The 27,725-nt window shown below is 43.2% G+C and overlaps 1 protein-coding gene across 1 annotated transcript in view; it reads right to left on the bottom strand.

Annotated features, from left to right (window-relative positions):
• The window catches only part of PDE4B (phosphodiesterase 4B, cAMP-specific), a 200,893-nt gene that overhangs the window by 28,509 nt on the left and 144,659 nt on the right, over window positions 1-27,725 (bottom strand). The window contains exon 6 of the mRNA XM_009320649.1: window positions 27,322-27,371. Within this exon, the coding sequence (XP_009318924.1) occupies window positions 27,322-27,371 (50 nt within the window). The remainder of the gene's footprint in view (window positions 1-27,321; window positions 27,372-27,725) is intronic.

The following is a 27,725-nucleotide window of genomic DNA, read 5'->3' as shown; positions in this document are numbered from 1 at the left end:
CGCCCAGCCGTGCTCCTTAATCCCACCTGGTCCTGCTCCCTGCCAATTCCTGTTCCCCAATCCCACCTGGTCTTGCTCCCCAATCCCACCAGCCCTGCTCCCCAATCCCACCAGCCCTGCTTCCCAGCCCCACAAGCTCCTGCTCCTTAACCCCTCGCACCCTGCCAGCCCCTGCTCCCCAACCCCCCCAGTCCTGCTCCCCAGCCTCACCTGGCCCTGCTCACCAACATCACCAGCTCTGCTCCCTGACCCGGCCATCCCTGCTCCCCGTCAGCCCTGGCTCCCCAATCCTGCCAGCCCTTGCTCCCCACCAGCCTTGACCATCAACTCCACCAGCCCCATGCCCCACTAGTCCTGCTCCCCAATGCCATCGCCTGTGCTCCCCAGCAGGCCCTGCACCCCAGCCTTGCCAGCCCTACTCCCCAACCCCGCCAGCCCCTGCTCCCTGCTCCCACTGAGCTCTGCTCCTTGACCCTGCCAGTAGGACAATGGGCTCCTGAGCGGCTCTCGGTGTAAAAGTTAAGGTTTACATAAGCGGATACAGTGAATCATAAAATCTCCCCATGAATGTAACTGCTTCTCATAATACCAGTGACATATGCTTACCCCATAAATCTGTCAAAGTTAATGAATTCAGCATTTCTAATGGCACTGGCTGAGCAGGTAACAGTGACATCAGAGGTCAGGATTGCTGTGATATATACTCAGCAAAGTATCTGCTGTATAGCACATATGCTGTATACACATATGCCCCGTACATGTGTATGCCACTGCCGTCGCTACCAAACGCTCACTGGGACTGCACGAGGTGTGCTCCCCGCAGGGCTGCCACCCTCTGTGGCCACCCGTGTCCTCAGGGAAAGGAACTGCACCTCCTGCTGGTATCTGCCTTCATAAGGATAGATCCTCTTCATCATTCACCATATCCATAAAGCAATGAACTTCGTTAGTAAGTATTGTATAGAGACCGTATGTTCAATGTTTGAAGCTACATGGCAGAAAATAAATGCTGCCAAAGAGTAATTCAGCAATGCACTCGCAGGGAGCACTTGGCACAGACACACTCTAAAGATTCAGTAAATCCGAATCTTTGTGGCATTGAAAGTTAATGTTTTTTCTGTGCTCACAGAGCTCCAAACATGGCAAGTAATCTCGTTCTTGCATACTTCTGTGATACATATATCAAAAAGCAGGTGGAAATAGCCAAAACACACAGAATTTGGGCGTATTTTCCTTTCTAACATGCATAGTCTCTATCAACTACTTTATCATGTAAATTAGTTGACCTGGAAGGGCTCAAATTCCTCGTAATAGAAAATGTTTGCATTCATAAAACTCACACAGGCTAAATCATGATTTTAGGAATAGGAAAAAATAATCTCCTCAGACAAACTAAAGAGCAGCTGACCATATGTTTAAATAATGAACGACACTGTGTTATTGTAACGTGTTCTCCTGCTCTAAGACTTCTCAGTAAGCAGGACCACGGCATGAAACCGCGGCGCGAGCTACGTGTGCATTCCTGTAGCAGAAGAAGGAATAAGCTCACTGTGGCACTAGACCCTAATTTAAGCCATTTGAGGATTTCCAGCCTTGCCGAGGGTCAGGGTTGCAGGACTTGCTGCCCCATGACTTCAAGTCTTCACCTCCAAAAGAATCATGAGGGCAATGCAACACCGAGAACAGAAATCTACACTTGATCTTGAAGGACTTATTTTCCCCAGAGCTGAGGAAGGGTCCAGGCTATTCCCTTACTTTGTAATCTGAGTTTTGTTTAATTAAAGGGGGGGAAAAACCCAAAACTATCAAGGAAGATATTACAGAGAACAATGTGAATTATGAAAAAAGGAAACTTCAGGGCTTAGGTATAGAGTGAATGGGCTTGGTACTAGGCTACTGCCAGCTCTAAATTATTTAAATTTTTATTTTTAGTTTTTAGAAGATGAGATAAAAATATAATTCATGTTTTATACATTCTAAATGTTTTTTAGAATGTTTAGCACAGTAGATCTGGACAGTTGTGCAAAATGATCCTTCTTTCCCACTGGTGTTTTGCAGCATGTGAGCTGCCTTTCTGCTTTGTTTCAGTGAGGCTACCTGAAGGAAGCCTGTGAACAGTGGGGATCCCTTCAGGCTGAAGCATGGTTTACTCATGTGAAAATATGAGTATTATCACTTACTTAGGCCTATTCAACAAAAACATTTAGAGGACAATAGATTAACGATTTAAAAGCAGATGTTTTGAAAACTGCCACTTAAAATATCTCTAGTCATTTGAATGGCAAAGGTACAGTAAAGTGATAGTAAACAGTTCTTGCTAAGTATCATTTTAAGGAAAAAAAAAAGGTGAGATCTGCTACTGTTCAAAAGCTGCTTAGTCCCCAGTCTAGAAGAAGTATATTTCCATATAAAAGCACTGTTAACGTTTCTTTCAGAAAATAAACTTTTCTGACACTAGGCCTGCACATTTCCACTGGCCTGCCCACAGCTCCATCTGGGTCTTCGGACCCAGGGAAAGGTACATCACCTGCATCCTTGGGCAGCTCTTCTTAAAGTCTTAAGTGTCTTTTGGTTTTGACTAATCTAAATCTCATTTTCTTAAAGAAATGAGTCTTGTGAAATGAGGCTCTGAGGGCATGCCTCCCTCCAGGTGTCTGCATGTCTTTCAGCTTCTTCACCCTCCCTGCCCTCCTTCCTCAGTCATTTCTGAACCTGCTGGTGAGTTTTAGCTCAATTTGCTCGGCCAGTAAGTACGTCAAAGATACCACATTCATACGAGTTTCAAGAAATTAGACAGTCAAGTAGAAGAAAAGACACTATCCTCCTCCACAGAAGGAAGACAGCCCGAGCTCAACCCTTCTTAGAAACTTGGTAACTGTCTCCAAAGGCACTTTCTAAGTGACCCAGTCTGAGACCAATCAACCCGGAAACCCCAGTTCGTATCAAACCAGCCCTCCTTGGGTACATGCAACTACACTAACTCCCTGTTTGTTAACTTGTTGTGAGTATTTACAAATAAATTGTGAAAGCACTGGCTACGATTCCACAGATAAGGCTAAATTTGCACCAAGTGTTTTTGAAAAACAGCATGTAAAATTAAAATAGATACTCCAAGTCCCTAATGAAACGTAAGAGACACAGCTATCCAAAACTAAGTCAGATTTAAAGCCAATTAGAAGTTGCTCTTCTACGAATGTAATAACTTTCTGTGGGAATGATCTTAAAAGGGAATAACATAGATTTTCTAACTTTCTTAATAGTTAATATTCATGGATATATACCACATTAATCACACTTGAATATTTTAAAATTAACAGTACATTTTGATACTGATAAGGGAAAACATACTTTATAGCAGAACCCAACAGAGACCCTACGAGAAGCAGAAGCTCCTCCCTTCCTGACGCACTGCGCCACGTTCCACCCTGCTCAGTGGTCCTGCAGCATCAGCCCGTGCAGATGGCACGGCCAGTGCTGTGTTCGATATAGCACGATATATGAAAGTACGATGCACTCTTGATAGCCCGTGATGCTTCAGTGCCAGCGCTGCCTGCAGCAGCAGCATTTGCTTCTGCAGAGGTGGCTGTGTGGGGCACAGGAGGGGACTGGAAGCGATGGTAGGGTTAAAATGCAAATGGGAGAATGGAGGAACCCTACAAAAGCAGGGGAGAAGAAAAAGAAGTGTCAGAGGAGAAAGATGAAGTGCATGGGGATTCTCTCGCTGAGTGGTATCTAGTGTCACTACAGGGATTCAAATAATCCGTAAACAGAAGTTTAGATGCTACATGACATGTTCTTTCCCTGAAGCCAAGGTCCCACTGACGTCAGGAGTGCAACACCCTCTGCCAGAAACACTCTTAAACCTTCTCCACTCACAGACTTCAATAACCTTCCCGGTACAGCTGATGCACGTGGTCACTTATGGAAGCAGTCCTACAGTTTCTGGATATGGTCTCCTGGAATACTATATGACGCATCTTCAACTGTATCATGTTTCAGTTTATATCTGGGTGTTGCATAACCAAGCCCTTACCTATAAAATTATAACTGGCATTTCTGTCATTTTTTCTAGAGCCCTATGTGAAATCACTTCTGAGACAGAATAAAGAACTAATTAATGAAAGGAGTTTGTTTCAGTTTTCAAATATTACATGGTGTTCGTGCGTGACTTTTGATCCCAATGGCAATTTAGCAGGAACGGAGGTGACATTTCGTCACAAGACCTGATTTGCTGCCAGTTCATCAGAGGACAGACTGGCCGAGCCTACAGAAGCAGCACACCGTCTAATATTTTTCCATTGGCACTTAGAACACTCTAACATACTTAAACGCAATTCATTTATGTGCCACTATTTTGCAACAACGGCATTTTTGGTATTTTTTGCCATCTATTTCTTTTTCATCTCTGTAAGAAGATGGAACATACAGTATCTCTCACTAGAGAAGTGACTTAGCAGCCCATTTTTAGAAGCTTTTTCCCATTTACTGACTTAGCCGTGCTATCGTTTTCTCACGGTGAGAGCTGCTAATGAATATGGACTTGAGGCTTTTTTTCTTCTTCAATACTTGAAAAGTGAAAGGTTTTGGAGATTATCCTCTTTTCTGGGAGTGGTTCAATGTAAGAGCAAATATGCACTTCATCAGAAGGCCTGTGAAGTGGCGCAGATGAGAAGGGGGCTTAATATGATGAACTCTTGCCCGACGCTCCCCCACCAACCCCACCTATACCATGCTTTGCAGCACAGAGCTACAGCCCCTCGCCCGCTGCACGGCTGTGCATGCAAGCCCCCGCGCTCGCCGCTGGCCAGGATATCTCTGAGCACAAGGCCAATGTTATCTGCAGCTGCAGCCGTGCAGTCTGGTTCCTCTCTTTAACCCACAAACTCACTGTCCCCCATCCTGTTATCCAAACACACCGAGCCCCATGAGGCAGCAAGGCGGGATGATGGGGCAGAGACCCTAGTCCCCAAGCTGCAGGAGTGAATGGTGGCTTTACCCTTGATTTACACAGGAGATAAACCAAGTTAGGAAACATTTTGAATCTAGATCCAAACGCCAAAATTCAAAGTGAGTTTTTCTCTCTCCTGATTCCCTCTCGTTTCTCTCTTGTCACCCTAGTCCCTTTTAAATAAATACATTAAGACTTAGCATTCCTTGTTTCTGGCAGAAAGTGCAAAGGCTAAAAAGTTTTAGAAGTGACCAAAATACCAGATCCCAAACAAGTGAGTTAAAAAGTTGGAGAGGAGTTGCAGTTCTTCTCTTTGCTCAGTAGAATATTGCAGGTGCCAAATAACTAAGTCTACCACAAACTAGTGAAACACACTTAAGCAGGCTAACATTACTAACAGGTTTCTATCTTGTGAACAGATTGTCCAACCTGGCTGGCGAGAAACACTGAATGCAAGTATTTGCAGACATCTTTACAAACTCAGCTCTCCTCAACTCTTAAAAATCAAATTATGGACTGACTGTACTGATAAAAGACTTAATTCCACAAAGAAAAGGAATAGTTACTTCTAATGAATTGTAACTTTGCGTGTAAACCTTAGGCATGTAGAGTTTAAGAGTCAAAACCCCCGAACAGTCTCTATCAAAAAGGGCTGCTTTCTGTGCCAAAAAAAATGGAAGAGAAACTTTTACAATGAAGGGTAAAAAGGAAGGCTTTGCAGCTTACAGCGGTCTTCCCAACTTTAACACAGTATATCCTATTCCACATGCAAAGCCAATTGTTTACAGTGCCAGTAAGACATCTTCTGGGTTATTTACTTTTAATTGCATCCTGGCTACAATAAATTGGAGCTATTTATAATTATAAACTTCTTGAACATTTGAGGCCGTCCTTCCCACAAGCACTCTGCATTCAGCTCCAGCCTGCCTTTGTAGCAGCAATTCATCTGAGGCTTGAGGGACGGCCACTGAGGTCACCAAAGTCCCCATTTTCCAGTGATTCCAGTTGATTTAATAAAAACTATTATCACCCTGTCTTAACCTTACTTCAGCAACAATTCAGATTCGGGATCAAATCTGTTCATTTAAAAGTAAAATTAATAAGAGCAGTTGCTCACTTTTGCCTTGGAAAGGCTTTAATACTGGATCTGTTCCCAAATCCAGTATGTACAACGTGGCAATAGGCAGGCACTGAAATGTTCCCCAAATGTTTAACAAAGTGATAAAATTCAACAAAACCTGAGGCAGACAAACACTCATAAGAAACAAAAGATTAAAATACAAGTATTACAGAAGAAAATGCTTCCTAGTTCCCACGAGTGGCAGGGAAACAAATGGTCAATAATCAGTAGATTTGGTGAACTGAGCTCGGCTGCGGCTCTTAGGTGAGCTGGTGCTTTTGAAGTCCTCATGTCCTTGTATGGGAACATGTAAATGTTTATCCTGGTGCATGAAACTGCTTGCAAGCACTGAAAACTCTGCTTTAGGAAATGTTTGAAAGCACACTCCCAGGCTCCTAACTTGTAGAAATGCTTGAAAATAACATTAAGGGTGCAATTTTAAAATGTATGTACTGTTCTCAGTGTGACTCCATAGGACACAACGCCTGTCCCAGAGGTTTGAGGCACATTTGAATATTTTGCTTATTTACAGATATTTAAAATAATTTGCAAAGTAAAAAAAATAAAATTAAACACATTCAGATATGGACATTTCTTAAAAATCATAACAACATATATTATGAGTCTTTATTGTTTAGAATTCATCAGAGGACTTTAAGACAACTCATTTTTAATTATATAACACACTATATTTATTAGAGATTATCATAATTGTTGTCATTATTATAGATGACAAAAAAGATTAAGAAGAGAAGGGAGATCCTCTAGTTAATCATGTGAATGACAGATTATTATTTTGTGAGCGGTATAGATATCATTAATGTTTACTGAAGGCTTCATTTACATTTCTCTGTCCTTGACTACTAATGACTAAGAGCTTATATCTAAGCAAGCTGGCAGAAGTCCTCTCTGTGGGATCCTCACATATGATCTGATCCACAAAAGACTGATCCACAAGCTGAACTCATCTGTGCTTCAGCTGAGACCCACTTGGTTCTAAGTCCTGATGCAGGTTAGAAGAGAGAAAAAGAAAGGAGCAGGAGAAGGAAAAAGAGAAGGAAAAAGAGAAGGAAAAGGAAAAGGAGAAGGAGGGGAAAAAAGGAAGGGTGGTCTGTGTGATTTAACAAGGTACTCATGTGGTCATGGCTTAGATAAAAGTCACATAGATCCAGATCACCAAAGGCGCTCCCTCCAGTTCCCTTCAACAGAAGAAAATCACTATTTTAACTTCAGAAAGCAAGATTTATTTTATGCCCTGCAATAATTACTAGCCAGTGTCTGGCATCACTCTAAAACCCAGGAGCATGGAGCATGCTCAGTAAAACAGGTTTATCAACAAACAACATGCCAAAACTTGATAGAATAGGGACTTGTGCAGGCTGTCAGCCATTTACCCTTTGCCTTCCCTAATGTATCTGTGGTTGCTTACAGATTGTGCGGACATGTTTACATATTTATCCCTGACAATACCGAGTGAATAACTGACACCAAATAATTTATTTCTTTAATGTATCCTGTTAGTGCATTCATGACTACCCATGAGCAGAGAGCTATTCCCTTAAATTAAGCCATTGTTCTAACAGATCCAACAAATATATTTGAGAAGATTGTTCTGTAGATGGGTTTGAAAATTCACAGGAAACAAAATCAAAAGCACAGAGCACAACTGCAATGATTCATTTAAATCTGCAATGAAAATGTCCAAGTCTGATAGCACCATCTTACAAACTGCAAGGACTGAAAAAACCCTGCATCCCATAATTACAGGTTTCTTTTATAGATGCCCTGTATGTTTTTCAATATCCAGGGAGTCCATGGACCAGATTTTCAACTTTTTGTCAAGCACAAAAGCTAGAAATGTACCTAAAAGAAGGTATTATTCAAAAGCAAGATGTATCCAGCAGAACTACTCAGCGCCACACGTGCCGGCAATGCTGCCAGCGCACAACCATGTTCCCTCTTGTAGGTTTATGCACACTTGCACACTCCCAGTCCGCTGGACCACGGGGCTGGAATTAAAGAGTAATCTAAAATAATGGGAATGACAGAGTATTGAGATGCACTTCCCCCCCCCAACATTTCATTGTATGCAATGAAACTAATTATATCTTTTGCAAAGATAAGTGCAGATGTGCTAAGAAAGGCACAAAGCCCCAGCACCTGTGGAACAGGTGGAGCCAGTACGCTCTTGAGCAACTCCCAGAACAAATGGACGATCCTGCCCTTCTCCCCCCTCCTGATTGTATTTTTGGGACTCCAGTTCGACCGGTAACTCTAGCTGTCCCCTCTCACATTTCTCACACCTGCAGCTATACTGCAGCCTCTCTCTGGCATGCAACGGAGGTGGGAATAAGAGCGAAGGGCTCTTCGTTTGCTCCCCGGCACGATGCAGCCATGCTGGGCACAGGGAGAGATGTGCAGCAGGGCCAGTGGGTGCCAGAGCTTGGCAGGAGACAGGCAGGCTGCAGACGGCGTGGGCACGGGCACTGCATGCAAATGAATGGAAAGCAGCATGTCTCAAAGTAACGCTTTTAGCAAAAAGCTATTTTAGAAACGTGGACTTTTCGGTTACCCAGCGCTAATACATGAGATGTGGTAAGAGAGGCCAGGGTAGCAAAACCCCTGCAAAGAGAGACGATGGGATTAACTGGCAAAGCCACTGCTAGAGGTACACTGAAGAGGTGGCACTGGAGGAGATCCAGCTGTGGGGGAACGCAAACAAAATCTTAACACAGGCTCAAAAGCAGCAGAAACAATGGAGTCTGTATTCAGAGATGATAGAGGAAGATAGAGACAAAAAGCCGAAGTGAAAGCTTTCTACTGCTAATTGCGAAAAATGCCAGGAAATGAGTGAGATGCTTCTGCCAGGAATAACGTTTGTGATACTGAAATTGTTGATGGAAGTGTTTGACATGTGCTACAACCTCAGGCAAAATAAGGCCAAGATTTTGGGGGGGCCTCCCCCCCCCCCCCCCCCAAGCAATAAGGAGCAGAAGAAATGAACTCTTCTGTTACACTGCTGTGGAGTTTGGCATTATAAGTTGCCTAATTAAAGACAGGTCCTTTCTGGGACATATCATTTCAGCCGCCCAGAAAGGCTGCTGGGAAAACTCAGCCCCTAGAAAAACGGCTCCAAAATTGCTGAAGACGCCAAGGCAGTGATTAAAACAGCACCCGCCAAGAACGTCAGGGACACATCCAGGTTCAAACTGGAGGGAGCAAGCAGAGACGCTTTACCAAGCAAAGGCACAGGGACCGTGGAAAGCAATATGAAAGGGAGAAAGAAAAACCTCCTGCCTGTAGGGAACGACACAAGACCAAACCACTTCATATCCCCAAGCTGCAGCCATCCCAAGAAGGAAGAAGCCACAGCTCATTTAATCACCAAAGCCGCGGTTTCCAGTGACGGGAGGAATGCCTGCAGCGTGACTCTACCACGACGCGAAGCGCAGGAGACGTCTGCTAGTCACTCGACTGCCATAGTAGCAGTGATGTTTCTGAGTCAACAGCCAACGTGCTCACCGCCCGATCACTGAGCCAGCTGCAATGAAATTTGAGCAACGCCGATAAGCAGTAATATTAGCCCGGAGAAATGTCACTGGGGAGGGGGGGTGCTCATCTGAGCTATCTTTAGCTGTCTAAAAGTTAATCACCTAAGCTCCCCACACAGTCAGTGGAAAGTGGCTGGGACCTCCAAAGGGTGATCCTGGTCTATTCTCAGCATCACTGCTGCGATGGGCTGAATCACCCTCCGGAGGTGCCTGTCCTTCTCCATTAACTGCAGAAGGCACCTCTCTACCGCAGAGTCACAGAAACTGGCTGGAAGGGACCTCCGGAGGTCATCTGCTCCAGCCTCCCACTCAGAGCAGGACTATCCCCAGCTAATCACCAACATCAGCCTAATGCTCAAGTAGCTGTAGGGCACTGACAGACACCCCACACCCTTCCTGTCATCAGCCACCAAATGGACATGCAGCCTTCATCACCACCCTTAAAGCCTGGTGGTCCAGCAATATCCAACCCTGTCAACAGTCCGTTTGTCTGGCCAATGCCGCCTCAGCTTCCATGTGGGAATGCTCTGGGAAACAGTGCCAAAGTGCTCATTGCAGCCAGGTATACCCACCCACAGCCAGGCCAGACCCCTAGCCCTTGGAGAAGGAGGTTGGGGCTTTCAAGCACAATTTACCCTTGGCAAATGTGTCTATCATTCCCAGTTTACTTTCTTGTCCTTTGTGTGTTTGGAAACAGACTCCAGTGGACACCCTCACTGATGTCTCCAGTGACCGAGAAGAGTCTGACTAGTTCTTAGTTCCCCAGATCCTCTTTGCCTGTCTCAAAGATGGACCTTTTTCCTGTTGTCACAGACCTTCTCAAGCACCACAGTTTTTCATGAAGGACACGCAGTGACCTTATAGACACATCATCCAGCTTTTCCAGCTTGAATCCTGTCCAACGCCGTGGACTTGAACACATCCACCTCCTCTAGGTTGCCCCTACCCACTGCTCCCTCATTGCTCTCCACCCCTTTCCTTCCCAAGCAGGCTGGTGGGTGCTGGGGCCTGAGCACAAGGCTCCGTCTGCAAAGACTAAGACAAAAAAGGCACTGAGTACTTCGACCTTTCATGTACCAGTTGTCACTAGGCTGTTTCCCCCATAGATTAACATTTTTTCTGAACTTTCCTTCCCTATTCCATACCCATGTTGGAGTCCCCTCGCTAGCCACAGCTCCATCAGCCTTTGGTCTGCCCAACTTCACCCCACATGCCCAAACAGCTCTTTTACATCCCTCCCTTGTCACCAGTCCTTTTCACTCTTGACCTGCTCTCTTTTTGCACTTTGACTAGCTAAGAAGCTCCTTGCTTGACCGAGTTGGCTTCTGCTGAAATTCCTGATCTTCCTGCACAACAGGATTGTTTGCTCCTGAGCTCGCAATGTTTTCTTCAAAAAACAGCCACTACTTAAGATTGGTCTATAATTTTTAGGTGGCTGAAGTTAGGTGAAATTAATATTATGACAATGACGGAGTCTTGAGACCAAGAAGTAAATGGAAGCCCTCGGCAGCAAACTGAAGAGTTTTTGCAGAGCCCTGGTGCTGGGCAGCCTGTCTCCCCCAGCCTTGCTTTGACCCCAATTCCTGCAACCCCCCCCAAGGTGAGCAGCAGGAGATCAGTCATGGGGGCCCAGCCACTGTTTTGAGGCAAAAATGAAACATTTCAAGGAAACTCATACCAAGAGGTCAGCCTGGAGCGAGAGCCAAGCCCTGATGAAGCCAGTTAAGGCAGAACTGGACAAACCTGCAAAAGTCCTGATTATACCCACCAGTACTGGTGTGCAGGCTGGTTGGGGTGGATCACCAGCCAGGTCATGAGAATCAGGTCACTGAGGACCCACACGGGCTGGCAACTCACTGAACAGACCACTGACTGTTAGCAGTAACTAGGCAATTGCTTACCAATTAGTCTAGAGTAGGGTGATTGTGGTTTATTATCGCAGGAGCGATAATAAAGTCACTCAATTTTGCCAGGCTTTGTGGCAATAACTGCGGGTGCCCACAAGGAGCTCTTATCATTAGAGTTAGTCCTCTAATGTTAGTGTCCAGGGTCCCCTGGGTTGGGCAGCAGGGTACCGAGAGTACCAAGAGCATCGCTCCTTCTAGGAGAGGATGATGACATGGAAGAGGCAACCAACAGCCGAGACACCCGCCTGGGATAATCTCAGCAGTTCAGCCTGGGTGTAGTGCCCGGCTGAGCACAAGAAGCTGAAGCTCTGAACTGAAGGAGGAGTCGGTTGGGTGTTACAGCTGTAGTTTTTCAGGGACTGCTGACGGGAGAGCCTGTGATATCCCCAGAGACACCTTAAAAACAGACTGAAAAAGAATGAAGAAAATGGGGAGAGGACGCTACTCAAGTATTGCCTTGCAAAGAACTGGATTTAGCAAATGTTGTTCGGAGAGAAGGACCAGCTTCAGTGGGCATTGCAGCAGAGTGTAGATGATGTCTCGTCATGAATCTTCATTCCCGCAGAATAAATAATACTAACATCTCTTTTCAGCTGAGATGGAGCATTGGAAACCACTTGGAAGGGGCTAGCTAAAAAAAAGTTAGGGTCCTGAATTAAACTCAAAAAGTACTCTCACATTTATTTTGTGTGTTTACATGTGTCAGATATGCATGCACTCTAAAACAGCTGTGTAAACCTCAACTTCAAACATGCTACAGTATAAAGATTAAAGATCAAGATTCTCAAAGCAAAGTTAACACTGCGCCTTTTGCATGACAATGAGGTGCAAAAATGAGGCGTAAACACTAAGAACAGCTTAAGGTGGCTAATAGAAGCCTATGAAACTTCCCAGAGAGGTAATTTCTGATCTGAAGATAAGCCTAAGGGTTTAATCTGAAATGCTAACAAGCGAGGGAAACTGGAGAAGTTCTGAAGAAGGATTTAGATTGGAGATACTGTCTCATCGTAGGGTGGGATGGAGTGTTTTACCACAAGGCAGTCCCCGTTTCTGCAGTGTCCTTCCCCCCCACAGCAGCCACACAGAGTGAACAATACAGCATAGCTGCCACAAATCAGAAGGGTAAGTGACAGTGCTTTTATGGTGCCAAATGGAAGTAACAAAATGCAGGAAGCATCTTGTCAGATGTCACTTAGCAGCGATATCACGGGGGAATCTGGGAACGGGATTTGCCTGCATAGTAGGAATTCCTCAGTCCACGGAGAGGGAGAAGCAGAAATGGCAAGAGGGGCAGAATCTAATCTTGGCCTGTCGAATGAACAGGAAAGATTGCTCAGTTCCAACTTTATCTCGGGGAGCAAACACACGGTTTGGCACATTATCGTTTTACTGACCGGGCTTGATTCCTTGTTGCCCTGTAGGATTCCTGCCTTAATCACAAGACAGGAGGAAAAATACGATGCAAGAGAGTACCTCTCCTACACAGGGTCTAACAAAACAAGTGCAAAAGACTGACAGAGCACTTAAAGGAGAGAGCTGCAAGGAGAACACTGAAAATGATTTTTCAGATGACGATTCATAAGGAAATAAACACATAGCTCGAACACATTTCTGAAGACAGATCACAATTACCAAGGTGATTACGAATTTTTAAATTAAGTTAATCCCATCACATCTTTACTCAACACACTCCTCAAAGTGCAGTGAAAACAGCCCAGAGAGCTGCAGGCTGGGAATGGAGATGGCCATCGGTTTCGATGGGCTGCAGAAGGAAGCCTCCAGCCCAGACCTAGAGCTGAGCCCAGGGACTTAAATCCCAATCCTACCTCCCTGTAAATCGTGGGGTGCCCAGACTGTGTTTTTGTTTCTCTAGTTAAACAAGGAAAGGACAGATCACAGTAAGATGAACATTTCATTGTGTGAGTAGAAATGTTTTCTTCCTGAGCACATGGCATGCATGTGAATGCACGAGTGTGAGAAAGACACTGAAAAATCAGGATATGATTATGAAATTACCTAGCTACCCACTTAGGATTTACCTGTGCTGTGCAGTGTATTATCTCATTTGATACATGTGGGCTGGCTCGGAGAGGGCTGGTAAGCTTACACGTGCAGGGAAACCAACTTGGATCCTGGAAGCAACATGGTTGTGCTAACAAGGCACTCCACCTAAACTAATTAGCTCTGCCTTTCAACAGGCTTAATTAGGTGGGGCACCATCCTGTGCTGTTGTGGCGAGACAGCTTCCGGTTCTGGAGCTGGCTCATCCACAGCCAGTCTGAGGACTTATGCACTTCACTACCTGGTGCCATGCACCGACGACGTGTGCGTTGGAGTGGGGGCTCTTGCCCGTGTCGGCCCACAGCTGAGCCCAGAGGCAGTGCCTCTCCTGAGCTGTCTTTCTGTGCACGTATCGGTGCAAAACTGTGTGCCTGCACCCCTGCTGCTGCACTGAAAACTCCTCGAGAAACCATGAGCTGACTTTCACAACAGGCCTAAGACAAGGAAGAAACTATCTAGACAGACCACAGCAACGATTTTAATTCAACGAAGGGAAAAAAAGAAACAAAACATGAAAGATGCAAGGGACTAACCATACTCTATTTCACTGTTTCATAAGTTTTGCAAACCACAAACAAAAAGGGCTGCATTTGGATTTGCCACAGAATTCAGATGTTACTTTCATCCACGTACCCACCTGTAGCCATTAAATCAGGTTTTGAACCAGGTTAACCTGGAGATAATAAAACTTATGGTCTAAATATTCTGTCAAGAGTGAAAGTCCTTTGGCTGTGGTGAAACAAATACTGGAGTAGGAAAATACTGGAGTAGGAAATGGAAGTACCAAGTACAGTGCCGATCTACCTGAAAAGCTCCACTTGGCCACTGGCATTAGATGTAAAGACAAAGTTTATTAATAATCCTTAGCTCTTCATGGAAAAATTATTCAGAAATTTTAAATGAAGGTCAGAATAAGGCTCCCCATGTCACCATAGCAATGTAGAACAGGCTATTGGTAAAGTGTTAGACCTGTTTAAACCAGTTTCCTTGGTTTTTGGAAAGGTTACAATTTAACACAAAATTGTCCTCCATTTCCTTTCAATTTAATTTCCTTAAGGTCTTCAATATGAAAGTTAAGAATGTGGCTCCTGGAAGCATCCCAACCATAATTCATAGGAATTCTTTAAGACACATATCAACCTTTGTGTCCGTATGTCCCCCTCTCAGCCTTGGAAAGACTGGGCATACAGTCATCCATTATGTTTTGAGCCACCATGCCAGCCATTTAAATGATATTAATTATAAAATATAATTAATTTTTTTTTTTATGGCTAAATGTAATTTCTTGAAAGCATTATCCTTTAGGTTGGAAGCTTAAAAAACTGATTTAGTTTGGAATTTTAATCTGTTTTCCTACAATAGATAATTTACGTACCCAAAGGGTAATAATGTCAACCTCGCCGATTTACCTCATCTGAACTTTCTGCCCTTATTTAGCCTCTCAAAATAAATGAATATGACTGTCATCCTACAGCTGAAACCCAGAGATATTGCTACTCCACATAGAGCAGAGCCACTCAAGTACGCAACATGTTGCAAAAAATGACCTGTTTTGACATATTTGGTTTTCAAGTGATACTCTGAGTAAGCCCTATCGACTGATCTGTGATTGTACCATACGACACTGTGGGAAGTCAGACTATTGCTCACTGCAGATCATGGGTCGGTCATACAGCAGAACCAGCAGAAATAGCTTGAACAATCTGAAAGCACGTGTAATTAAAAAAGTTGTTTCTTAATCTGTGATCCTCCAGCTTTTGAAAATGCGGTCTGTTTTGCATGTTAAGCTAGTGTCCTTCAGATAGCTGTCTGGTGGCACCCCAAGATGTATGGATTCACTTTTTGCACGTCCACACACTGTAACTCTGAACATTCAGAGTGAGCCTCAAGTCACAAAACTAAAAATCTTCAGACCTGCAGTAGCTGACAACAGAGCTAAAACATTCAGTGTGCTAATCATCTGTATTAATCTACCCTAGCGAACAATTTCAGCTGTTCGTAGCTGTGACTCAGTGTGCTTTATGTTTACTAAACTGCACGTACAGCCTTTTAGAATAATCTGTTTAAAATCACAGAGTAAGTCCCACGGGTAAAAGGGTGGGGAGGAAGAGGGAGATGTCAGTATCCTACAAACCAGCATCATTGTTTTGACAGCTTTTAATATTCCATATTAATCCTTTCACGTGCTGATCTCCACTGTGCCTCTGTGTCACCTTCAAACTGAGGCCATCACACCCTGGTTGCCAGCTTTTTAAAAGATGTGTTTGGGACACGGGTCAGAACTGGACCATATTTTCCCCAACATTGCCAGGGACATAGCATCAGATTGATTACGTAGTTATCCGTAATCAGAAATAGATAATATAGAACACCAGATAATAATTTGTGGTTTTTTCTTACATCTGGATCATTTTAGCCAGAAGGTGATTAAACCTGGAGGTCTGAGTCCTGTATGACTACTTTCCTCAAATCTGGGGTCTCAGTCCTGACCCAAATCAGGCTGTTTACACTAGAGCTAAGCAATCAGAGAGATACCTTGAAGGGGCAGATGGAGGAGAAACTTGAACCCAGCAATGACAGGCAGACTTGGAAGTGTAAGCACTTGTCAAATCGCTACAGCCAGTGCAGGTAAGAAAAGCATTTCACTCTCAAAACACATTTAATTAAGGCCCTCAAAATATATTTATATATTATATTTATTTAAGCACCTCAAACTGAGTTCAAGGAAATCAAAATGTCAGCTATACTAAAGGCACCCTTATTAATAATCTCAGTTAAAATATCAGATTAAATGGACATGGAAATGGATATGTTCCCCACTGAAGGTCAAATATGGGTTGGCCTGCCACAGATTCCAGTGGTTACTTTTTATGCTTTACGTTTTATGCTATGTGGCACCTTTCAGAATAAGTTCGGTGAAATTCATACAATTTCTGTGAAACATCTGATTTTAAGCTGCACATGACTTTCCATTTAAGGCAATTTGCAGTAAGACACATTCTAGCAGCATGCTAAATTGACCACATTTGGATGTGTTACAAAGGCAGGCTCAGAACGAGCAGCTGCTGCTGAAAAATGTGGTGTGAGCATCATCTTTTCTTGTGTTTCATTTTTTTGTTCCTGATCTATAAAGTGTGAGTAACAAACTTTTGGCTTTTACCTGGATAGCACATTCCCACTGTAAGTGAATGGAAATATTTAAAAGTTTCACGCAATATAGTTGAAACCCAGGAAGCTGCAAACAGTTCGTGACACTTCAGTAACAGGAATTTCGGGAAATACGCTGCCCAAAGAACTTGAATGAACATGAAGGCCCAGCATACGCATTTGACTGGGCTCTGGATGTGGACCATGTCCCATAAAGTATTACTGCTAAAACAGAAAAGACTCCAGTTAGACTGGAAACTTGTATCTGGATTTCTTTTCTTCAAGAAGTATCTTTGGGAAGAAAGGGAGGAAAACATTTCACAACTGTCAAATGCTAGCAAGACCTATTATTGACAAACCCTGTACTTGTGTTTGCTAATGCATCGCCAACTTGTGAATTTTTATTAACTTGTGAATTCAACTTCTTTGAATTTTTGCTAGCAGGATTGGTCCCACACTGCGCTCAACTCATCGGATGATAGTCCCTGCAGAGCAGATGGTTATACCACGTCCCCTTGGGCTGTCCCAGACCAGCACGAGCACTCCCAGTGCAGATCCAAATGTCCTGCACTCGAGTCAGTAACAGCAGGGCCACAATTTCAGGTCACTTCTTATAAAACTCAGAGAGGGAAGGAGGCAGGGAGGGAGGGAAGGGGAGCACGAAGACAGGCTGGCTTTTCCACTTCTCAGAATAGTAGGCTGGTTTTCCAGAGAACACAACGATTGCTATAACTGTGTCCTGCTTTTGTCAACCTAATATCTGGTATTTAAAGAAAAATACATTGTTTGTAAAATGTGATGGTTTAGAATCATTTTGATTCTAAGTGCTAAGCTTGTAAAACCTCCCTAAACACATGCTTGCAGCACGAAAGGCCTAACTGGATTCAACCCGTTTTAAAGGAAAACATTGGGGTGTCTGGAGTATGCTCTAAGGGCCCTGGCAAGCTGGATCCAAAGCCTTGCTCTAAACACCTGGAACCTGGAGTCTTTTAGATACAACGTAAAAATGTCCGTTTAAGAAAATTTTTTAAGAGTGTGGAGGTGTGGTAGAGGAATTTTCATATGCACAGATGTTCAATTTCCTCTTGGAAAGGTATATTTATGACAGCAGGCTATTTCTACTAGAATATCTACATTAAAAAGCATAGCTCTTTTAAAATTAAATCTAACTACATAAGTATTTAGTACTGAATAATGGACACTGATCATGGCTCCTAGTAAACAACAAAACACAGTGTCTAATCTTGGGTCAGATCCTACTCCTCTTCTGGTTGATGAAAGGCTGTTTGCCACTGGCCTTTGACAGGCACAGTACTGAATACAAAATCAAAAGACATTAATTGTCAAATCAACACCCTGCTAGATTTTTGGGGCATTGGGGTTTTTTTTACATTCTGAATTCCTAAAATGATTAAGTGCCACAATACACTGAACACACAACAAAGTCGATCAATGATACGTTTAGACATGAAAATATATTCCACAGGCATGGACATATTTAGATGTTTTTTAAAGTCTACTGCTTAAAAAATTTAAATCTTTGTAAGCATACATATTTTTCCAGTGAACTGAATTAACTTAACAACCTGGCATGTTTTATTAATAACCATAAATAATTAACAGTTGTTTCCTTTCTGTCAAAAAAGTATCGCAATTATACAATACTTAAGGCTGTCATTTACAGACACTTCTTACAGAGAAAACAATATTACAATAAAATGTTTCATTAACTATTAGCGTAACATTCTTTACCAGTTGCACAATGACATTATGCTTACATTAATAAGCATACCATGCTTAACTATATAAATCTTTTTTAGTCAACCAGGAGATGAAAAGATACTGATAATAAAACCAGAGCATTTCTGGGTGATTTGAACATTGAAAACAGTCAATACATTCATTGTTCAGTATCACCGTTTGGGAATCGGCGAGTCTAAACCGTATCTCAGAATGGATGCAATTCCGTAACTGAATAGAGGGAAAAGTGCGTTAGCAATCCCTTACTCCCTCTTTTAATTCTACCTGGATTACACATTGATTTTAAAAGCTCTTAAAGTTTTAATCTTCATAATTGTTATCCTATAATTGTGGAGTTAACTTTGGTGGGCAAAATGTCTACCCTACAGAGGACAACGGGCAAATTCAAATTCTGCCCATCAAAGCCAGCGCTTTACCCTCTGTATATGCCTCTACAAACTAGAATCAAACACTGCTCCCACCACGGCTAATAAATACAAAACAGCGGGAGTTCCTGCCCAACTACGGACTGAACGATTTGACCGCTGACAATCAAAACGCAAAGTTAGAAATACTTACTTTTTAAAACACAACAAGAAAGCAACTTACACGTGGAATCAGATCCTGCAGGAGGGCAAAGTTTTGAACATTGGGACTGTCCAAGGACAGGCTGATGGCTCTGGGATTTGTGCGGTGCATTACCCTGGGAACGTCTCCGCACAGATACTCGGATGCAGCCTCTCACACTCCCATGGCCAGCTGTGTCCGGGACACAATGCTGCAGCAATGAGCTCAACCTCAGGGGAGGAAGGAGAAACTTATATATAGCTGCTGCGGGGATGAGCTGATGGGTGCTTTCAGGAGTCCATTTCAGCTCCCACTGGCTGGAAAATGCTGATGACATGGAAGTTGAAGGGGCTCAAACCAGTGGGACAATGAAGAACCCTATTCATCACTAAGGCATGCACAAACTGTGCCCCACGACCTAAAAAAAATAACTTGGCTTGCCAGAAGTTTGGTTTGGGTGTTTTTGTTTGTTTTGGTTATTTTTTTTTCTCAGATCAAGTACACATTTCTCAAACTCATATGGAACTGATTCAGTACACAGAAGACTGTGATGTCAAAATCTCACCCACAGCAACTATTATCATTCTATGCAGAAAACAAAAGAAACACAGATTTTATCAACTCTGATATTAGCAATGGCAAAGTCTTATTGTCTTCACAGAGGCCTTAAGCAATCCAATAAGAATGGGAGCTGAGTAAAGCAATATAGGGCTTTCAGGGCTTGACCTGTGCTTAAAGAGCAGAGTGAATATGGGGACACAATGAGAGCATGCCACTAGGAAGATCTCTTCTTTGTCACCTTGGGTTTGCAGTTGCCTGGATCATTCAGAACGAAACCATCCATCAGCGAGAAGCCCTTTCAATAACCTATGACTGTTTTTATGGTTTTATCCTGCGTAGCAGAGTGTGGTATCATCAGCGAAATGACAACCTCCACAAAAAACCCCGGTGGTTTGGCTCCTCAACTGTTCTTCAAAAAAGCATTGCTGCTCTTGATTACAACATACCTGCTTATCTTGTCAAAGGAAAGGTACTCCCTCCACCTGGGTGAGGATGCCATCTATATATATCCTTAGGTTTTCAGCTCGCAGCCCCTTTGGAGCCTCTGTCTGACGGCCAGAGCCATTCCTGACACCGGGCAAGGAGAACTGTACAACCTGGAGCTGCCTTTAGCAACGGGCAGGACGGCAGCTCTGGGAGGTAGGCATCTCCCTGGCCACGGTAATGAGCAGATGTCTCGGCCAGCCCAGGAGAGCCCAGCCCGCCTCAGAAATACAGCAGGATGGCATGAGTGCACGCGGGGAGTCCCGCTGGCATCGCAGCCGCTTGCCCCACGGCTGCAGATGGCAGCTGGGCCCCAGGGAGTGACAGGCTCCTGATGGCAGCAGCACGTGTAGCATCTTCATGTGACATCCACAGGTGGAGCGGAGGGGAAAACAGTTTTTATCCGTTGCTATGGAGTCATGATTAGCTTGTATGTCTTCAGAGCCTGCCGAGGGGAAATGAAGGCTATTTTCTTATATAGATGTCATGAAATCAATCCTTGCAGAATTTCTGGAGTCAAAGGCTAAACAGGTTTGCCTGAATACCTTCTGTTACTTGATACACAAATAAATCTAGCTGGGAGACCTAAAATGAGTGTCATTTTTCAGCTGGAGCTGATGGCAAAAAATTACTCTTTAGTCTCTCATTTGGAGTTGTTTATGCGCACAGTAACATAACAAAAGTGTGTTAAATAAAATGCAGCAATTACTCTAAGAAAATGAGTCTTAGAAAATTAAGCAAAAAATCCCTCCCTTATTGCAAAGCATAGTGACTTCAGAAGAAACTTTTCCCTTATTCTCTCCAAATGCTAAAAGAAAACCTGATGTTCTTCTTTTAAAATGTGTCTGCCTCTAGGTCTTTGGCACAGGTTTACTGATGGGAGGGCCGGCAATCTATTTAATGACTGCATTGACGTCAATAGCATAACTGAAATACTTACTAAGATGCATGAGTCCAACTTTCAGGGGGTGTGTGTTTGCAGGCAGGCACAACACACGAAACGGACTCTCCGCAGGAATGAACTACCCGCGAAGAGCAAGAAATGGCCTCTGGACGTCCTCAGTGCGGTCTGGAGCTTGGTCAGCTACACTTGCTTTTTCTACAGGTAACTTTTAAAGTTCACTTTGAAACGCACTTTTAATTTCTCAAGCAGTAAGAATCACTTTACCATTCAAGAGCCTTAATTTTACTCAGTCACGTTAGTAAGCTGATCTCTATCTGATTTCTTTTACAGTTTTGCTTAGTTTCTAAATAATCTGCATCATTATAGCACTGCATCCTTTAAAAATAATATTTGTAGGTAATAATATTTATAGGTAAGTCTACAGCACCACTGAATTTACTGTGCACAATCAGTTACTTTTTAGCTCAGCTATTTGGTCATATACGGCTCCTCTTGCACACTTGTTAAAAGCCTAAAACACCACATCTACTTGACTTGTACAACCTGTCTCAAAATCAAAAGGCCAGATCTCCAGCCAAACTCACAGCAGATCAACAGAATTTCAGAATGAATCCTCTATTTCATATATGCCCAGAGCCATTCTCCGCACGCCAAGCAGAGGAAGAATGGTGCAAGAGCACTAGCTCCATACTAATGACTTGGGATTTATAGATATTTGTAACGAAGAGCTGACTTTGATGCACAGGGCCTGTTAACTCGTACAAAAAGTTGGGACTCTCATTAGCACAAGCACCAGCATTATCCAGTCTTTTGTTTATGCTTTATACAAATGTTCGTGCACGAGTCTGTGTACATCTTACACCCACGTAAAAAATGAAAGAGTACAAGTTCTGAGTTCGTGTAAAGGCATGTGAGAAGTGCAGACAAACGTGCAGATGTACAGGAAAGCAGAGGCTAAGGCACAAGCAAGAAAAATACCAATCTTTTACTCCCATCCCCAGAGAGGAATTTTAACAAAGCTTTAATCCCATGAGCCCTGAAAAGCCTGTGTGTGACATATCCCAAAGCGCTACACCCCCCAAAGCCTCGGGTTGCAAAGCAAATCAGCTATATTATATTGCTAGGTATATAATTAATTGTGAGGACATACTATAATTATTCAGTGTTGAAAGTATCCAAGGGGCACTTCGTTGCCTGCTCTTGAGAAAAGTTTCTGCAAACCCCTCACAGCTCCGGGAAGCACACAACACTCTTTGACCCTTAACACTATGCTTTGCTCCTGTCAGCCATCAGTAACATTTAAATGCAACAGCCTATCAAATGAACCAGTATGGGAAAATACTGTCCATCTGGGTATCGATCTTTCAGCAGAAATGTGCCACCTCTCCCCTGTCCCCCTGTTCATCTGGAAAAGGCTTCTTGCTCTGTTGCATCACGACTGGTACAGCGCCTTCTCCACAACCTCTACGACCGGCAAGGTCCATTTACGGCAGCGCCCACAGGTAACGCACAGGCTTTTACATGCGCACTGCAAAGGTAAGGTGATGGTGTGAAGAGCCTATGCTAGTTCAGACAAACACGAAGACCAGGTACACGACCATTGTTGTGCAGTGAGGGAGAGGCCTTGTGATATTGAGAATCTAAGCAAGCAGCACCGATCCCTGGCTGAGCTGGGAGAAAGAATAGGACAATATGAAAAAGTCCTGGGAAAAATACAAAGGAAGCAAAACAGATGGAGAAAAGATTGTACCAAAATGGGTGGAAGAATGAGAGGCTTAGACCGAATGTGGCAGCGAAAATGGGGCTTAGACTGAATGTGAAGTGAAAGACGATTTAATTCAGAGGGAATTAGGGCCAATGAAGTAAATAAATATGGAGGAAGGAACAAAACTAAGCAGGAACTGCCAGACTTGTTGCTGGTTAAAGATTTTATTAGTTGAATCAATTGGGTAGGAACTAAAGACCTTTCACTGATGCCAGGGGAGGAGAGAGCTGAATCGAGAAGAGAAGGTGCTGATGGATTTGCCGAGCCCAAGGTAGCACAAAGGTCAATGTAAGCAACTCTGGCAGAGGCTGTGTTTAAAAAAAAAAAAAAAGAATAGGAGAAAGAAACATCACAGACACTTGTGTGACAATGTGTTTATACGATTGTTTCTGTAACTCCAGAGAAGGTAGTTGGGTAGCACGCGTTCACAATCCTGGCCCTGCGCAATTGCACTCTGTAATGCTATACACCGCTTAGGAACCTCATGGTCTGAAGTATTCCCATTATCCTTCCCAGCTGTGAAGTACATGAGCTAATTAAGGATTTATGTACTTTTTGCTACGGCTTCATATTTCCATGTTATGGTTTCTCAGCTAATTCATAAAAGCAATTTTGTTCATTCCTGTGATCTGCAGTTATAACAAAATAACAGGAAAAATCTGCCAGATTTACTTAAGCTGATACCAAGGACAAAACACAGGATGTTCAATACATATTCCTCTTCCTTTTATGGCTGTGGTTATAAGGTTAAGAAAGCTCTGAAATTTACAGTGACATCAGTATCGGCTTTGAAAGCACTTTGTCCCATGAAAAACCTGGCCAGAATTTTTCATGCTTTCAAGAAAATGAAAGCAAAAAAGAGAAAGAATTTCGTAATTTCGACACAGCTCATTCATTTCGCCATGGGCCTGGGTCCTCAGTGATGCAACTCCTTGGGAGTACACTAGCAACAGATCTGGCTCCTCTCTGTTTGAAACAACTGACAAATCCTGTAATATTCTAGCTGGAGTAAACAGCTGGCATGTATTACTTCCAGTGCAAATGCTGAATGTAATTTGTCTCCCTCCAGGGTAATTTTATTAATGTATGCTAGTTTGCTTTAAACCCTGAGTTCTGTACTTTTCATAACAGGATATAAATCACTCCACTAATGACAAATAAAAGGAGACATATACGAGGTGCTCATAGTGATGTCAATTGATTGTAGTAAATCTAAGAGTCAATGTGTGACATGGGAGAGCTAAAATAAAATTCTGAGCTTTGCCAACTAACCAATCTAGAGAATATAAACACATTTCATTTCAAAACACATTCTTTTATCTAGAGGGATGTAACGCAGCCTAGTCCCAATCAAAACATTACCGTTTCCTTCTCCAAAACTTTCAGGAAAAACATTCTGTGTCCTTTCAGACACAGGAGGCATTGGCACATAACTGGAAGTGTTCTGATAGGAAAATCTCTCCTTCCTTTCATAATTTCCAAATCAGAAGCCATCTAGGGAAAAAAAGCTGCAAACACTGAAAAAAAAAATCGCCTAGAGATTTTTGTTCTTGCTCCATTTAAATGGAAACTTCCTTAGAAAGTAAACGGCTGTCATTGTTTTCTGCTATACTGAAATGAATTACAGTATGTAACAATGGCTGTAAAGGAAGGCAATCGCCAAATTGATCATGGCAACCGCCGTACAGAATGACTACAGCCTCCATGGGAAACGAGAGGCTCTGCAGAAACCTGGAATGCACTCTGGGCAGCAAAGTGGGGGACACCAAATGCAACAAGTAAATAAGGTCAGAAATTCAGAATGGTCCTGGCTTACATGCTAGAATAGCAGAAAATAAGAAAATAAATAACTGCAGGGTAGAGTAACACCGGCATTCCTCACTACACCTCTACTTTCACGTGAGCACGGGGAGAACCTGAGCTGAGGGTACACAACCTATCACAGAAGCAAGTAGGCAGGTGGCTGGGTGCTGGCCTCACCTGAGAAGAGCGCATCCCCTCTCTCAGCTACAACTCTAAGCCTTGTAAATTACCTTGTAAACTATCACAAGTGAGTGTGGCAGTTTTATCAGGCTGGTTTTGAGAGTCTTCCTTCAACGTGTCAGAGCTGCCGTCCCTTCTCAGCAAGCTCACTCCTGATGCCCTCAGCACAGGGGTGTGACAGTATGGCAGATGCAATGTCTTAGGCTGGCCAGGAAGGGATTGCTTCAGCCTAGAGACTAGATCCTGTGAGAGCTGGTAAAATTCATCAACAAAAATAATCTGAAACTGAATTTAAGTAAGAACCCCAGGCTTTTTCACTAACAATGTCAATATTGGCTTCTTTCAGGTAGGAAATTACACAAATTCCTACCAATCTCAAAAATATTTCTTATTCTTACCTACAAACTGTCAAAATTCACTTAAGTTGTAATGATACAACTCACATTTTTTGTTTCATTTGAAGCCTTCACCTAAAGTCAGTTAAGTTACATGGTTAAGAACTCATTTATTTGAGGGGCCACGAATCCAGCCTATACTCCTCTACTTTTTACAAATTCCACAAGCCGCTGAGCTGCAGTTTTCTTCCACAGTCCTTTTGTTACGAAATAAAAATCTGCATACTGAAAATGCATCCAGCATGGCTCATTTCCACATCTGGACATTTTCTTTTTTCACATCTCAGGTAAGTTGTTTATATAATTTATTTTAGATATATCCACCTATCCACATATAATTACTAGCACTGAAACATTAAAAAACATGAGTCAGGATCACAAGGTTAAAAATGCTAAAAGTTGGATTCTTCTCAGTTGCTTTCTCTTTTTGAGCTTTGCAGGGTAACACAACACTTGATCTACAATTATGTGTGTCAGACCCTTCAATCAAAAAGGAAGCTGAAATTTTCATGTATTCCCAGCATTAGAAGCTTAGGTTAGCTAAAAAGTAACAAGTATCTTAAGGCTCGTGTTGGAAATACTGCAGAAAAATATCCTCAAAGTGTTAAAAAGTTGAAAGCAATAGTTTCCATAGAATGTGTTAAGAAAATTAATCTAAAAATTCCTGGAAGGGAATTCTCTCCTCGTTATTAGATTCTGTAACCTATATAAACAGATCTATGGAAAGCTTATGAATTTTTCCATGATTTTTTTCACACAGGCCACAAAATCAAAGTCTTGCTAGAACAGACTTTTAAATGAAGTGATGAGTTGCATTCTTTTTTTTGCTAGCCCTGACTCGACACTGTTCACAGAGAGGGAGCGAAGGAAAAGGCGTTTAAGATCGTGTTGTCCAGTTTTCTTTATGCATCAGAGGTTTCCACATTCCATTAACAAATTTTGAGGACCCTAATCTGCAAGTCTCCAGGACTAAACGTGTCCCCAGACAGTAAATAGTACATAGCATGAAAAGAAATGGCAGTTAGTTATCCAGGCTTCACACACTGTAAAAATTAAGCTTTTAGTCCCTCCTAGCACATAATTATTGGAAAGGCTGAGATTAAACCTTACAAACGGGCACTCCTCCAAATCTTATCTCCTTCTCTGTGGAAGTAACCTTTAAATTAGTGCAAGTAGGGCCAGGTCTGTTCCTGAGGGGGGTCCCACAAGCCCTCAGCATTGCATGGCTAAACCCAGGTGTAAAAATGAAGAAACTTGTCATAAGCAGGTTGCCTCTGCTTCCCCATCCTCAGTACTTCATCCTACCTGAGCAGCCCCCTGCTCCCACCACGACTGCTCCCTGCCTCCGCTTGCTGGGCTTACACTGCTGCTTACCCCACCTTGCTTTGGCACCCCAGGCAGACGCTGAGCCCCCTCGGGGGTCCCTTGCTCGCCTGGGTTCTAGCGCAAGCTGTACGCAGTGCACTGCCCGGTGCCCTCCGTCCGGAGGTTTTGCTCAGTGTTATTCTCCTCCATGATCGTAGTCAAACCTGCTTGAGTTTGCTGCGGTGTCTGACCCAACATGGGGGTGAGGACAAGGTGACTGAGGGACACCGTGTGCAGGGGGGGAGCAGACAGGAAAGAAGGTGCAATTAGCCACACTCACTGACTTCTGCTCTCATTCGATTGCTAAATGTAGATTTCAAAAGACCACAAGGAAACAACGAAACAAGAAAATGCCATTCCAGGGCAGCCTAATAAAAGCAGAGGAAGTTTCACCTGAGAAAGGTTTTTGAGATTGCAATTTTTACATAGATCACATGGAAACAAACTGAAATAAACAGGATAAAAAAAATACAGCTGTGTCTGAGCCTGTTCAAGGCTTGTAGGCTGGGGCTTGTCCAGGCCTGTGCAGCACAGGGACTCAGAAGAATAGCAGTCACTGTGGCCATGACTATCAAACCAAAATCATGTTCGTCTTTTATGCTAACATACAAGGATAAACCCAAACCCCAAACTATTAAAATAACAATATTTTGGCTCTGATGGTCCTCTTGTATTGGTTTTGCACAAGTAACTCAGAAGAAGCTCTATGAGCCCAGAATTACACCAGGGGGAGGGGGCAGAGAAGCAGCTGTTAGCAAAATGATGTGCAATAAGCCTTCATCTGCATTTGACCTTGCAGGTGATTATCAAAGTCACACACATACCTTGCAGGTTAACTCTGGAGACAGGTGGCTGACTCGTTGCTGGAGATCTCCTAAGAGGGATAAAGAATACTCTATAAATAGGTATTATTTTATCATTTCAAACCCTGTTGGCAGTTCAAACTGCCAACTCCCACAGTTAAAAATCCTTTTTCATACTCACAAAGAAGCCCAAAACACTTTACAATGATTTGGCAGTTAATGAGCAGTATCAATATATCCGTTACGAAAACCCAAAGATATATGTCCCCTGGCTAGGCACGCACACATGCTGGAAAGAAGGTATACTGGGAAAGATGTGCTATCATCCCACACTTTGCCTTTGCAACTTTCTGCTCAAAATATGCCTGGAAGTCAGCAAGGGCTGGTCTCTGTGGCTGAAGAGGTCAGTGGGTCCCCCCAAACCA

This window comes from Pygoscelis adeliae, unplaced genomic scaffold (genome assembly GCF_000699105.1).
Source record: "Pygoscelis adeliae isolate BGI_AS28 unplaced genomic scaffold, ASM69910v1 Scaffold402, whole genome shotgun sequence".
NCBI lineage: Eukaryota > Metazoa > Chordata > Aves > Sphenisciformes > Spheniscidae > Pygoscelis > Pygoscelis adeliae.
This window is presented reverse-complemented; position numbering and strand designations above follow the sequence as displayed.